We start from the raw sequence: 15877 nt of genomic DNA on the forward strand, positions 1-15877 counted from the left end.
CATATACCCAATGACTTGGCCTCCGTAGCTGTAGCAATGAATTTCACAGGATCACTACTCTCTGGCTAAAGAAATTCCTCCTTCATTCTGTTCTAAAGGGACATCATTGTAGACTGAGGTTGTGCCCTCTTGGTCCCAGGCTCCCCTCACTATAGGAAAAATGCTTTCCATGTTCACTATCCAGGTCAAGATAAATTAGGGGCAGTTAAGAAACTCTTAGGCATGTGGATGATAGAAAAATGGAGGGGCACGTTGGAGGGAAGGGCTCAATTGATCTTACAGCAAGTTAAAATATCAGCACAACATCATGGGCCAAAAGGGCTATAATATAATTTAGGAAGTATGGTGAGAGATTGAGGGAGATATGGACAGGATTGGTATTGGGAAAGAACTATTTGACAGACACCATTAAAGTTCCTTTAAGAATCCTATTGGAATTATCAGAGCCATAGACTACTACAGTACAGGAGACCGGCATTTGTTCCACAATAATTTTACTATCCCTTTGAAAAAGCTGGTATTTTCTCCATTGGCCTGTAAACTTTTGAGAGCACAATGGTCTTTGCATCTTATGCAGTCAGTTCTTGTACAGATTTACTGAACAACACCTCAGATGGTTATCATAAAACAAAGCAGCAATTTTAAGTCTCAATGGTAAAAAGGACCAAAGTGCTGATTTTAAATCAGACCTTAACAGTAACATCTTCCTACCGTATTATACAAGCTACTCACTGTTCTAACCTACCAGTGTTACCAAAAGAAAAACAAAAAGAAAACATCTCAGTGTCTAACTGATGCCAGTATTGATGCTGCCTCTATTCACACCTCCTCAATTTCCCAGACAATGGCCCTCATCCCATCTACCCACCACTTTAACAGGATAAGAGTTCCTCTTGTCCTCACCTACCATCCCATGAGCCTCAGCATCCAGCACGTCATTCCCTACAACTTCGGCTATCTTCAATAAGACCCTACCACCAAACACATCTTTACTCCCCCCCCCCACCACTCTCCACTTTCAGCAAGAACCACTCCCTCCACTATTCCTTGCCCACTTCTCCTTCCCCATTAATCTCCTTCCTACAAGCAGAAGTGCTACAGTGCCCATTCACCTCCTCCCTCACCTCCATACAGGGCTTCAAACTGTCCTTCCAGGTGAGGCAATATTTAATCTGCGAATCTGTTGAGGTCTACTGTATACGGTGCTCCCAATGTGCCCTCCTCTACACTGATGAAACCCTTTGTCGAGCACTTTCATTCCATCCACAGAAAGCAGGATTTCCCAGTGGTGAACCATTTTAATCCCAATCCTCATTCCCTTATGTCAATCCATGGCCTCCTCTTCAGCCACAACAAAAAGCCACTCTCAGGTTAGTGGAACAACACCCACTATTCTGTCTGGATAGCCTCCAAGTTGATGGCATGAATATCAACTTCATCTTCCAGTAATTCTTCTCGAACTTTCCCTCTTCTTCAATTTCTCACTCTGGCTTCTCTTTTACCTTTTCTCTTCTTCTCACCTGCCTATCACTTCCCGTTGGTGTCCCTCCTCCTTCCCATGGTCCACCCTCCTCTCCTATCATACTCCTCCTTCTCCATCCCATTACCTTATCATCTCCACCCCCTCCCAACCACCACCCATCACATTCTAAGCTTGTACTCCTTCCCCTCCTCTCCTTCTTATTCAGCCGCCTTTCCCTCACCACCCCCCTCCCGCTGCTTTCCAGTCCTGATGCAGGATCTCAGCCCAAAACATAGACTGTTTATTCATTTCCAAGGAAGCAGCCTGATCTACTGAGCTCCTCCAGTATTTTGTGTGCGTTGCTCAGTGTCTAACATTTTTAAAAAACATTCAAAAAATAATTTTGTGTTTCTCAAATAAATAGACATTAAAATGATTCCTGGGATGAATTTTCCCCCTCTAGAATTACAAATAACTTAGTTTCCAATTTTCACAGTCCCAGAAGTTTCTACCACAAAACTTATGAAATATATGTATCAGGCTGCTCTAAAATAACAAATTCAAAAGCACACTAACTTGATAGCAACAAATAAATGAAACATTTTAGCCATCAAGCTTCAGGATAACATACCACTTTCATCAGTTTCTAAAAACAACTTTCACAACTTTGAAACACCATAGCATTTTATAACCCTTAAAGCATGCATGTTCATACTTTCGCCAATTAATTTCTACAAACAGCAATTATGATAGTTAGTGACCAAACCATCTGTTTTACTGATAAGTTAAAAAAAATACACAGGATACTGAGAATATCTTCCCTATTCTTCTTCAAAAAACATGCAGAAAACAGGTCTGATATATCATCTCACCTAAAAAAAAAGCCACTTACAAGAATTTAACCCTTGCAGTGAAAAATATTAGCCTTGAGTTATGTATCCAAATTCCTGGAAAGGAACTTAAACACAACATTCTAACACTACAATTATATAAATTATAAAAACTATTTTTAAAAATTATCAAATTAAAGACATCTTAAGACTACTGAATTCCATTAAGTTATTTTTTCTGAAAAGACATAAAAAATTATTGATACAGTGTTTGACAAAAAATTAACTGAATCTTCTGCCTTGGCTCAAGTTCAATTCTTATCATAACAGTTCCACCATATCAATTATCACCCTTCATTTAAACGGAGAACAAGTTAATATTATCTTTTTATCATGATTTCTCTATCATACTCTGAACATTTACATGTTTTAAACACTGTAAATGAATCCAATATTAATTACTTTACTGATTTCTTATTTTGGAACATTTCTTTCAGCTCAAAATGCTAAAGGAATAGCAGGCCAACCATGGCAAGCAATTCCAAGCCCAAGATCTGGTAAAAGTTTAAAACTCAGCAACAAATAGCTAAAAGATGGATTAAGAGCGCAAAGAGCATGAGTATGAACTAACAACAAAAATAACAGTGGACATTTAAAGCTTCTACAATGTTATGAAAATAAAGTGATTCATGAAGACAAGTGAAAACAGGGGAATTTGTAATGAAAACAGGAATATAGTATTGCTATTAAACAAATATCTTCTTTAAAAAGCTCAAGGCAAATTTCCCGAAAATACTAGAACTGAAAGTCGAATGAAAAAAGGTGAAATTGAAACAAATTTGTATTTAAAAAAAATTGCTGGAGAAATTAATGGAGCTAAAAATTGGATAAATCCCCACTGCTCCCTAATCTGCATCTCAACAGTATTCAAGTGAATGAACTGGTTGTCAGCTTTCAAAATTCTATGCATCACCAACAGGTTGGTGGGCACCATTATTTAAAAAAAAGTAAAGAAAGAGAAAGCATAAATTACAACCAGTTAGCCAGTTAGCAGCATCAAGGAAAACTGTTAATTTTCAAGGAACAACACACACAAAATGCTGGTGGAACACAGCAGGACAGGCAGCATCTATAGGGAGAAGCGCTGTCGACGTTTTGGGCCGAGACCCTTCGTCAGAAATTTTCAAGGAAATTTGGTTCTTGAACCAACCTGCACAACCCTAAACACCAGAATTTAGCACCACTATGGACATTTGATCACTGCACTAAAATGGACTTTGTTTTATTTTCATTCTAATTGTGTTCTTTCTTGTAAAAAAAGGTGTTTAATTCATGTTTTTTCTTGTGAACGCTGCTTATACAATGCTATTACCTGTGAAGCTGCTGCAATTAAGTTTTTCACTGCACCTGTGCATACATGTACTTATGCAAATGACAATAAACTTGACTTCGACTTTGCTTGAGTTTATAATAGATATAACAGAAAACATTTAACAATGGGATTGTAGAGTAAACACAGACATAGAAATGGAAATCAAGTTCAACAAACCTATTGTATATTCAAAGTTAAAAGTAAATGTATTATCAAAGTACATATATGTCACCATTCACAAACCTGTGTTTCATTTTCTTGCAGGCATACACAGTAAGTCCAAAGAACACAATAGAATCAATGGAAGATTACACCAACAGGACAAACTATCAATGTACAAAAGAAAGCTGCAAATACAAAAATTTGATTGATAGATAAATAAACATGAGATGAAGAGTCTTTGAAAGTGAGTCCACAGGTTGTGGGAACAGATTAGTGATGGGGTGTGTGAAGATTAGTGAAGTTATCCTTTCTGGTCCAAGAACCTGATGGTTGAATGCTAATACTTGTTCCAGATCCCAGTGGTGTGGCCTGTACTTTCTTTCTCATGGCAGCAGCTAAAAGTGAACATGGCCTAGATAGTTGGAGTCCTTGATGATGGATATTGCTTTCCTGCAACGGTGTTCCATGTAAATGTGCTCAATAATGGGCTGGGCTGTATCCACTACTTTTTGTAGGATTTTCTGTGCTTCCATACCTGGCCATAATGCAACCAGTCAATATACTCGGCACCACACATCTATAGAAGTTTGTCCAAGTTTCAGATGTCATGACAAATCTTCACAAACTTCTAAAGCAGAGATGCTGCCATGCTTTCTTCGTAATGGCATTTACATGGTGGGTCAAGGATATATCCTCTGCAATGATAACAGCAAGGAATTTAAAGTTGCTGACCCTCTCCACCTCTAAACTGCCAATGAGGACTGGCTCATGGACCTCCAATTTCTTCTTCCTGCTCCTTGGTCTTGTTGATATTGAGAGAGAGGTGGTTGTTGTGGCACCACTCAGCAAGATTTTCAATCTCCTTCCTATATGCCGATTCATCACCACCTTTGATTTGGCCAACAACAGCAGTATTGTCAGCAAACTTAAATATGGCATTAGAGCTGTACTTAGCCTCACAGTCATAAGTATGACATTAGTAGAGCAGGGCACTTAACACCTAGTGTTGTGGTGCACCTGTGCTTTTGGAGATTGCTTTGCCCATCCAAACTGACTGGGTCCGCAAGTAAGGAAACCAAGGATCCAATTGCACAAGGAGGTATTGAAGCTTATTTATTAGTTTGAGGGGATGATAGTATTGAATGCTGAGCTGTAGTTAATAAAGAACTTTCTGGTGTATGCATCTTCACTGTCCAAATGTTTAAAAGTTGAGTGAAGAGCCAATGAAATGGCATCTGCTATGAACCTGTTATGATGGTAGGTAAATTGAAGCAGATCCAAGTCACGTCTCTGGCAAGAGTTGATACGTTTCATCATCAACTTCTCAAAGCCCTTCATCACAGTGGATGTAAGTACCGTATATTTTTGAGGATGTAACTGATAGAAAAGATAGAGAGCTTCGATGAAAATTTTGTTATAATCCCACAAATGAGGTTAGTGTGAAATACTGAAGTTCTTGACATTGGGGAATACTTTAGCATGGACTGCAAATTCATTGATAGCCAGAAAATAGAGAAAAGCAATGATGAATCTTTCTCGGCATGGCAGGTGGTGACCAGTGGGGTACCACATATGTACGAGGGTACAGAATGTATTATTTCTAAGATTGCCAACAGCATAAAACTGGGTTCGTGAATAATGATAAAAGGCTTCATAATTTAGATAAATTGACTGAGTGGGTAAACACATACCAGATACATTATGTGGATATTAAGTAATGTAAATTATATTGTGAAGTTACCCACTTTGGCCAAAAAAAACGAACCAGCCATTATTTAAATGGTGACAGTTTGGGAAATATTGATATACAAAGGGATTTGAACATTCTTGTACATCAATCATTGAAAGTGAATATACTGGTTCTGAAGCTGTTAAGTAACAGTTGGCCCCTCTGATTAGGTTAAGAAGCAGTTGGCCTTTCTGATTAGTGATCAAGGCCAAATGGGCATACAAAGTACATTGGCATTAATTGTTTTTAACTAATTTATTAAAGTTTGATTTGGTACTTGCTAAATTGGATTAGTATTTGGTATTGACAAAACTACTAGGTATACATCTTCTTAACTGTTATTGCTACAATCTGCAGCCTGTAAATTCTCTAAGAAATGCAGTATTGAACCATCTAAATGCACTAGTGATCCTACAACCTCCTGAAGGACTCAGTGAACTTGCCTTAGTAATGCATGTATAGCCCCTTGAAGCAAAGGGATGTGTGTCATAGAAAGCACAGAAAAAGCAGACTTCAACCCAGGCTGAAGCTACAGCAAACTTGACCAATGTTACCTAGCATTTTGCTGGTTAACATGGTCACTGGAGGGCAAGATAGAGAACCTAGGACTAGAATGTATGAATAGCAAATGAGGGGTTACTGCTTTCTCCATTTCACTGAGAAACAGCTGATCCCCGACACCCCAGATATGGTAATGTAGCCTGAAGGGTTCTCAGATCATCAGATGAACTGGACATCAGCATCAGGAAAGGGTGCATCTGTTTCATGAGTAACACATTATGGTGCTCGAACAAAATGGTCGTTTAACTCTTGTTGTCCCGACTTGAAACATCAATAAGTGCCAAATGCTCTATTTACCAAGAGTTCTCCGCAATAATGCTGACTGCAGTTTATATATTACCAAAGAGAAATGTTAAACAAATACATGATATACTGAGCACCATCAGGCTTGCTTGAAGAAATCTCTGCCCAAGTACCATCAGCACATCATCTTCAGCACCAGAGGGCTCAACACACTCAACCACTGCTACACAATGTCTAATGCCTACCATTTGATCCTTTGACCTCTTTTAGAGAAATCTGATCACTTGGCTGTCCTCCTATCAACATATAGCATAAGTTAAAGAGCAAGGCACCAGACAACAAAAAGGTGGTCGTGGGAGGCAGAAGAGCAGCTATAGAATTGCTTCAAGTCCGTGGACTGGGTCATGTTTAGGGACCCAACAGAACCTAAACAAATGTGCCTTGTTATTACAGATTTTATAAAGACTCTCATGGACGAGTGAGTACCCACAAAATCATTCAGTCTTCCCCAACCAGAAGCCCTGGATGAATCAAGATCTGCAATCTGCTGTGGACTAGATTGGTGGCAATCAGGATTAGCAATCCAAGTACAAAGTGTTCAAGTATGACCTCCAGAAAGCCATCTCATGCAGAGTAGCAATTCGGGACCAAAACGGAATCAGAGAAGGATGGCAATGAGGTTTCACTCCCAGATGAGCTCAATGCCTTTTATGCTTGCTTTCTCCGACAGAACACGGAGGCACCTTCACAAATCCTCACAGTACCCGACAAGCGTGTAATTTCAGTCTCCGAGGCTGATGTGAGATCATCCTTCAGAAGGGCAAACCCATGAAAAGCACCTGGCCCAGGCAGTGTACCCGGCCAAGTACCAAACTCTTATTCTACTCAACTGGCTGGAGTATTTACTGACACATTCAACCTCTTGCTTCAGCCAACTGAGGTACTCACCAGCTTCAAGCTGGCATCAATCATACAGGTGCCCAAGAAGAACATGGTAACCTGCTTCAATGACTATCATCCAGTAGCACTTACATCCACTGTGATGAAGTGCTTTGAAGGATTAGTCATGAAGCACATAACAGATGCCTTTCACTGGCTATTTACTCAGCTCTAGAACATCTGGACAACAAAGATGCATACATCAGAATGTTCTTCCTTGACTGCAGCTCAGAATTCAACACTATCATACCCTCAAAACTAATCACTATGCTCCAAGACCTAGGCCTTGATACCTCCCTGTGCAACCAGATCTCAACTCCCTCACTTGCAGACTGCAATCAGTTTGGATTAGCCACAACATCTCCTCCATACACACATTATTACATACATCCATACATCATTACAGATGCATCACAAGTCTGTATGCTTAGCTCCTGCTCTACTCACTTTATACCTATGATTGTGAGGCTAAGTACAACTCCAATACCATATTTCAGTTCACTGATGGCACCACCATTGTTGGTAAATCAAAGGTTACAATTTGTATATTGGAGGGAGATTGAAAATCTGGTTGAATGCTCACTCAATGTCAGCAAAATCACAGAGCTACATATTGAGTAAGTTGGAAGAAGCCAGTCCTCCTTATGGGATCAGAGGTGAAGGTCAGTAACTTCTGATTCAGGCTTTTGTATCTTCTGCCAATGGGAAGAGGGAAGAAGAGAGAACGACTGGAATGGGAGGAGACAAGAGAAAATCTGCAGAGGCTGGAAATCCGAGCAACACACACAAAATGCAGGTGGAACTCAGCAGGCCAGGTAGCATCTATGGAAAAAAATACAATCAACGTTTTGGACCTTCTGCAGGTCTGGAGAGAAAAAAGATGAGTACTGAATGGGAGGAGTCCTTGATTATATTTTCCCAGTGCAACAGGAAGTGTAGACACAGTCAATGGAGGAAGCTTCTTTTGCACGACAAAGCCGCATTTTCAACTCTCTGCAACTTCCTGTTATCTTGGACACAGCAGTTGCCATACCAAGCTATGATGCATCTGGATAGGATGCTTTTCACAGTGCATCTACAAAAATTAGTAAGTCATTGGATATCCTTAGCCTTCTGAGAAAGTAAAGGCATTTAAGTGTTTTTTTTTGTCTGTAGCACTCACATGGCTTACCAGGGCAATCTTTTGCTGATGCTTACACCCAAGATATTGACGCTATCAAACATCTCTACCTCAGCTCCACTGATACAGACAGGGCATGTACTCACCCCAACTCCTGAAGTCAATCACCAAATTTGTTTTGCTGACATTCGGGGAAAGACCGCTGGTCAAGTGCCGTCACAATAACAACATTATATTCAATGTCAGTATGACAAGAAAGTTGCAAGAACACAGACTAATTCTCACTGTGTGGACAGTGGTTGAAAGGTTAAGCAGTTTCAAGTGCCTGGCATCAACATCTCAGAGGATCTATCTTTTGTCCAACACATTGATGCAATCATGACAAATTATTCATTAGTAGTTTGAGGAGATTTGGTATGCCACCAAAGATTCTAGCAAATTTCTACAGATGTACCATGGAGAGCATTCTGACTGGTCGCATCACTGTCTGGTATGATCATGCCAATGCACAGGATTCTAAGAGGCTTCAGAGGGTTGGAGACCCAGCCAGCCAGCTCCATTACAAACACAAGCCTCCCCACCACTGAGGACATCCTCCAAAGATGGTACTTCAAGAAGGCAGCATTCATAGAGAAGGACCCTAGTCATCTGCAATATGTCCTCTTCTCATTCCTGCCATCAGGGAGCAGGAGCCTGAAGACCCACACTCAACATTTTAAGAACAGCCTCTTCTCCTCAGCCATCAGATTTCTGAAGGTCCTTGAGCACATAAATACTACCTCACTATTCCTGTTTTACAATATTTTTGCCATTTATCATAATTTCTTATGCCTGCACCAAAATGCTGCCACAAAACAAAAAAAAATCTCATGACTAATGTCAGACTAATGTGAGATTCAAATGAGAGGACATGATTTGAGAGTTAGGGGGCAGAAGTTTAAGGGAAACACGAGGGGGTATTTCTTTACTCAGAGAGTGATAGCTGTGTGGAATGAGCTTCCTGTAGAAGTAGTAGAGGCCAGTTCAGTTGTGTCATTTAAGGTAAAATTGGATAGGTATATGGACAGGAAAGGAGTGGAGGGTTATGGGCTGAGTGCAGGTAGGTGGGACTAGGTGAGATTAAGAATTCGGCACGGACTAGGAGGGCCGAGATGGCCTGTTTCCGTGCTGTGATTGTTATATGGTTATATGACAATAAATTTGACTCTGAATTTGTAAATCAAAGAGATACTGGAACTAAAAGTATAAAGTTCAGCAACTACAGAATTTTAAACAGTATTTCTCAGTTATATGCACATCTTTCTGTTCCAGAAGCAAAAGGACACTCACATCTTGTGCCAAATCTGACACAACAGAAACTATAAAACTAAACTATTAAAAGCTTAAAAATCAAATTACAAGACCATGAACTTAAGGGTAACTCCTGTACGGTAGAGCACCTTATATTCTGAAAGAAATGAATATTCTTGATGCAGTGCCAAACAGAATTCTTGCCCAGTCTAATGAAAATTGTCTTTTAATCCTTATTATTCAGATCATTAGAATACGAGGGGTGATTGATAAGATCTTGGCCTAAGGTAGAAGGAGATAAGTTATTAACCTCAAACTTTCTGCATTGTCAAAGAGTTGAACTGCACGTGCATGTAACGAGAGCATCCTGGACCTCCAGGTGGTCCATAGAAGGAGTGATTGATAAGTTTGTGAAGGTAGAAAGAGATGAGGAGTTATACAGCTCTCACTACATTCACGTGCAGTTCAACTCTTTGAGTGATTATGCAGAAAGTTTGAAGTTAATAACTCATCTTCTTCTACCTTAGGCCATGATCTTATCAATAACCCTTGCTGTGGACCATTTCTGGAGGTCCAAGATGCCGACTTCTACAAAGAAGGGATCTGTATGCTCCACGACTGCTGGACTAAGTGTGTAAATGTAGGAAAAATAAATGTGCTAGGTTTTCTAAAATTGACTCCTTCTACCTTAGGCCACAAACTTATCAATCACCCCTCGTATGTTCCATTTAATTGCACTTTGGTACGTCCTATATTTGGTTCAGCTGAGTTTTACAAACTCCAGCAAAATAGAGGATGAGCAGACACGAGCTGCAAGTCAAGAACCACAGGCCATTTATCCAGGATCATATTATCCAGTGATAAAGTGGAGAGTGCTGTGGAAACAAAATCAAGTCTGCACATAGAAATAACATGCTCTTTCATTCTAGGAAATGTGCAATTGTTTAAATGCAGACAATCCAATGTTTAAAATCAATCTTTAATGCTTCCTAAATGGACAATTGCACTTAAAATTTCCTCTGCAATGTCACCACTGAAAAATAACATGTTATGTAAGCATCAACATTTATTCCAAATAAAATTCTCCAAATCTTTGCAAATCAATAATCTTAATTTAAAATTTATGCTCTTTTGAAAGTGAATGCCATAATTTGCTAGCTGAATATGCAATTTGAAATCAGCTCCACAAAATGTAACTAGCAAATTTAGGCAGAATGAATAATAAACTCAAGAGATTCTGCAAATGCCACACACACAAATTACTTGAGGAAGGTAGCAAGTTATGCAACATCTATGGAGGGAAATAAACAATTATTTTGAGATGACACCTTTCATAAAGCCAAAGCGTCAACTGTTTACCCCTGTCCATAGAATAACAATAAATTGCTAAGTTTATTTCACAATTTTACCTTAACCCTTCACCTCCTAATGAAAGGGTATGTCTTAATGTTTCAACACCGCAATCCATAGCACTGTTTCAGGATGAAAACGTAAACTCTTACAAAATCAATGCTTAAACCATATTCCTCAGTATAGTGGCAACTCAAAACAACCAATACTACTGCTGCAGATCTTGCATCTTGCACATGTTGTTATCTTGTATGATGCCCCCCTCCGATCAAATCAATAATAACATCCAAAAAGTCAAATATGAATTTGATCCTTTATTAGCAACTAGCAAAACATACAAGCTTGCAGTGATGAAACTTATGAAACTAAAACTAGCAATATTCAGTGTACTTAAGCTGACTTAAGTTAAGCTAAGCAATTTCAAATGTAATTAAGTGAAGTGGTCAACAAAAGATATGACATCTGGTGGTCCCCAGCTCTAAAACTAATAAGAATAAGCATGAATACACAACATTCCCTTCACTTTTACCATGCATCCATCCACATGACTAGCTACTATAGCAAACATAATGAACGCGCAGCACCAAAAACAACACAGATAGAAAACCAATGCATGGCCCTTGCACTCAAACAAAAATCCTAAATCATGCCACTACAACAAATATTCTATTAGACACGAAAGGCAGTTCAAGAATTTTTTTTAATGCATTAACCACTACATTAATAAATTTGTGGTTGCGTGATCATAAGCATGGGAAAGGGACTATTTACTGCAAATACATTAAGGTATATAGTTTACTCTGTAAATATAGTCTCCATAGGAAGAACGTTTCCAAAGCAGTAATATATAAACCAAACAAAAATATATATGATTCTCCTGCCCTAGCAGCAATGTGTCACTAGAGTACAATATAGCATTTGAGTAATGGGCTTACCTCAGATAGACGAGATATACAGTGGCATGCAAAAGTTTGGGCACCCCTGGTCAAAATTTCTGTTACTGTGAATAGCTAAGCAAGTAAAAGATGACCTGATTTCCAAAAGGCATAAAGGTAAAGATGACACATTTCTTTAATATTTTAAGCAAGATTTCTCTTTTATTTCCATCTTTTACAGTTTCAAAATAACAAAAAAGGATATGGGTCTGAAGCAACAGTTTGGGCACCCTGCATGGTCAGTACACCCCCTTTGGCAAGTATCACAGCTTGCAAACGCTTTCAATTCTTATTTGGGGGATTTTCACCCATTCTTCCTTACAAAAGGCTTCTAGTCCTGTGAGATTCTTGGACGCCTTGCATGCACTGCTCTTTTTGAGGTCTATCCACAGATTTTCGATGATGTTTAGGTCGGGGGACTGTGAGGGCCATGGCAAAACCTTCAGCTTGCGTCTTTGCTGTCTTGATTCTGTCCTGGCCAAAACATTCCAACACTACCACTTTCCCTAATGAATATCTGAAAAAGCTTTTGAAATATACCACAAAATATCTCATAACAGAAGCCATTTTTCAGGATAGAAAATCTTTTGTCTCATGCTTGTATCTAATGTGGAGACACTGAGTATAATTAAATTCTGTTATCGTATAACCAGATAATATGCTTTAAAACCCACAGTTTAATAATACTTCTGCTGGCTCAATCTTAAACATGTACCGAGTTAGCAAATTTCAACCAAAACCATCAGGTCGGTACCTGATGACAACATGTCCCAGGATCGGTGAAAAGTAGGAAACTCTCAGGCAACTGACTCTCCTGCCTGTAACCCGGCAACATCACTTGCAGATTAAGAGCATAGAGCAAGTACAGGTGAGGACTTAACTTCTTCAGTCTGGTTCAACAGAACATGAACATCTGCTGCTGCGTTGACATACAAATCTATCCTTTAGCATTACGTATCACTTCCAAAACAAAACAAAAAACCCTTAAAAAGGTATATATTCACAATCATGTATTCTTGTATTCAATGCTTATGAAACAAAGTTGAACATAAACAAAATCCGGCCCAGTCCATGACAGGTAAAGCCCTCCCCACCATTGAGCATACCTACAAAAAACATAGTCACAGGAAGGCAGCATCCTTCACCAGGGACATCCACCATCCAGTTCATGCTCTCTTCTCACTGCTGACATTAGGAAAAAGGTACCGGTGCCTCAGGACTCACCACCAGGTTAAGGAATAGTTATTCCCCTCAACCACTAGGCTCTTGAACCAAAGGGGATAACTTCAATGGCCCCATCACAGAAATGTTCCCACAACCTATGGACTCACATTCAATGACTCTCTAGAAAACATCACATAAATGTATCCTTCAGCCCATCTAGTCGATGTTGAATCATTTTAACTGCTTACTCCCATCAACCTGCACTGGACCATAGCCCTCCCTCCGTGTACCTATCCAAACTTCTCTTCAATCTTGAAATCAAAATTGCATGCACCACTTGCACTGGGAACTCATCCACACTCTCATCACTCCCTGAATAAAGAAGTTTCCCCTATGTTCCCCTTAAACATTTCACCTACCACCCTTAACCCAAGACCTCTAGTTGATGACCCACCCAACCACAGTGCAAATAGTCTGTTTGCATTTACCCAATCTATACGCCTCATAATTTTGTATTCCTCTATTAAATCTCCCCACAATCTTCTACATTCCAAGGAATAAAGTCCTAACCTGTTCAATCTTTCCTTATAACTCAGGTCCTCCAGTCCCAGCAACATCCATGTAAAATTTCTCTGTACTCTTTCAGTCTTATTTACATTTTTCCTGTAAGTAGGTGACTAAAACTGCACACAGCACTCCAAATTAGGCCTCACCAATATCTTATACAGCTTCAACAAAACATCCCATCTCATCTACTTAATTCTTTGATCTATGAAGGCCATTATCCCAAAACTTTAGTTGTGACCCTATTAATGAATTATGGACCTATATTCCCAGATCCTTTTGTTCTACTGCACTCCTCAATGTTCCAACTGTTCACTGTGTAAGACCTACCTTGGTTGGCCCTCCAAAGTGCAATAACTCGCACTTGACTGCATTAAACTTCATCTGCCATTTTTCAGCCCATTTGTCCAGTTGGTCCAGATCCCACTATGAGCTTTGACAGTCTTCCTCGCTGTCAACTACACGTCCAATATTGATGTCATCTGCAAACTCGCAGATCCAGTTTACCACATTGTCATCCAGATCATTGATATAGATGAAAAACAACAACAGACTCAGTACTGATCCCTGCGGCACTCCACTAATCACAGACCTCCAGTCAGATGCCATTACCTACTACCGTTCTCTGGCTTCTCCCACAAAGCCAACGTCTAATCCAATTTACACACATAAAGCCCCACTTACTACCCCTAATCAGTCCCATCTATCTGGTCCATTAGAATACTTTCCAATAACTTTTCCACTACTGACGTCAGGCTCAGCAGCCTATAACTTCTTGGATTACTCTTAGAACTTTTCTTAAACAGTGGAACAATGTTAGCTCTCCTCTGGTACCTCACCTGTCACTAAGGATGATTTAACTATCCCTGCTAAGGCCCCTGCAATTTCTGCACTTGCCACCCACAGAATCCGAGGAAACACCCTGTTAGGCCCTGAGGATCTGTCCACTATGATTTGCCTCAAGCCAGCAAACACCTCCTCCTCTCTAATCTTTACAGGATCCATGAATTGTTGCTGCTTTGCCTCACTTCTATAGATTCGGTGTCCATCTCCCAACCAGATAAAGGTACAAAAAATCCACTTAAGATCTCCCCTATCTCTTTTGACCCTACGCATAGATCACCATTCTGATTTCCAGAGGACCAATTCTGACTTTGCAATCCTTTTTATCTTAACCCTTGGGATTCTCCTTCACCTTGTCTGCTAGTGTAACCTCATACCTTCTTCTAGCTCTCCTGATTTCTTAAAGTGTTCTCTTGCATTTCTTATATTTTCTTAAGTACCTCATTTTTCCCTAAGTAGAAAAGTTAATATATTTCTAGATGTAAAATTTGTGATTTATTTGTCTCTGAAGTGAAAATGGGAAACACAAGTATCTCTGCCGTTCAATAAGAATTTGAATTATTAGTTATCCCTCTGTCCCAATTGGTATATACTTTGATCCAAAGATCTGAACCTGACCTTGAATATGCACAAGCATCCAAACCAAGCATCCATTTCGAAGATCAGCAATTGTCAAAATAAATTTTCCTCCAACTAAATCCAAACAGCGAAACCTTTATACTGATACTGTGTTCTTACGTTTAATATTTCCAACTCATGCCATCGCCCTCTCAGGTCTCGCTCAGAATCCTGTACTGGTGTATTGTCCAATTTTCCTAAATACTCCTTCACAGAGTAATTCCTACATTATAAAATAATCCATGTGTGAATAGATTGTCTGTTCCGCTAATTGCAACTAAAAGCAATGTCTCACAACACATGTGAATGCCATGATATAGATAAACCCCTAGTGCTGAAGCAGGCCAGGGGTCAGACTATCCCTGCTCCAGCTCAGCCAGTAGTTTTAAGGAGAGGGGCTTTCACTGTGAACTGCATTGGGCCTAATCCGAGAGCTGCAGAGTCGAAGAGTGAGCAAGTTACAGTGTAGCTGAACCCCAAAACGCCACCCGCTCTAACTCCCAGTTGTCAGTTGCGGTCGAAGAAAGGGGAAAGGGGGCGTCAGAGTGGCGGCGCGGGGCCGGGTACTCACCGAGAGCACACTCATCCGCATCGGGGCCTCCAGCAGGCACGCCATGTTCAGCAGCCGCAGCGCAGCCGCATTCCGGCCGTGCGAGCTCCGGGAGTGGGGGAGGGGAGGGGAGGGAGGGGAGGGA

The 15877-nt window shown here is 40.0% G+C and overlaps 1 protein-coding gene across 3 annotated transcripts in view; it reads right to left on the minus strand.

Annotated features, from left to right (window-relative positions):
* armc8 (armadillo repeat containing 8) overlaps nt 1–15865 on the minus strand; it is a 140189-nt gene extending 124324 nt beyond the window's left edge. For all 3 annotated transcript variants that reach the window (XM_059967001.1, XM_059966999.1, XM_059967002.1), the window contains exon 1: nt 15754–15865. In XM_059967001.1, coding sequence (XP_059822984.1) covers nt 15754–15798 — 45 coding nt within the window. In that variant the 5' untranslated portion in view covers nt 15799–15865. The remainder of the gene's footprint in view (nt 1–15753) is intronic.
* Between the last annotated feature and the right edge of the window lie 12 nt (nt 15866–15877).

Source organism: Hypanus sabinus, chromosome 4 (genome assembly GCF_030144855.1).
Source record: "Hypanus sabinus isolate sHypSab1 chromosome 4, sHypSab1.hap1, whole genome shotgun sequence".
Classification (NCBI taxonomy): Eukaryota; Metazoa; Chordata; class Chondrichthyes; order Myliobatiformes; family Dasyatidae; genus Hypanus; species Hypanus sabinus.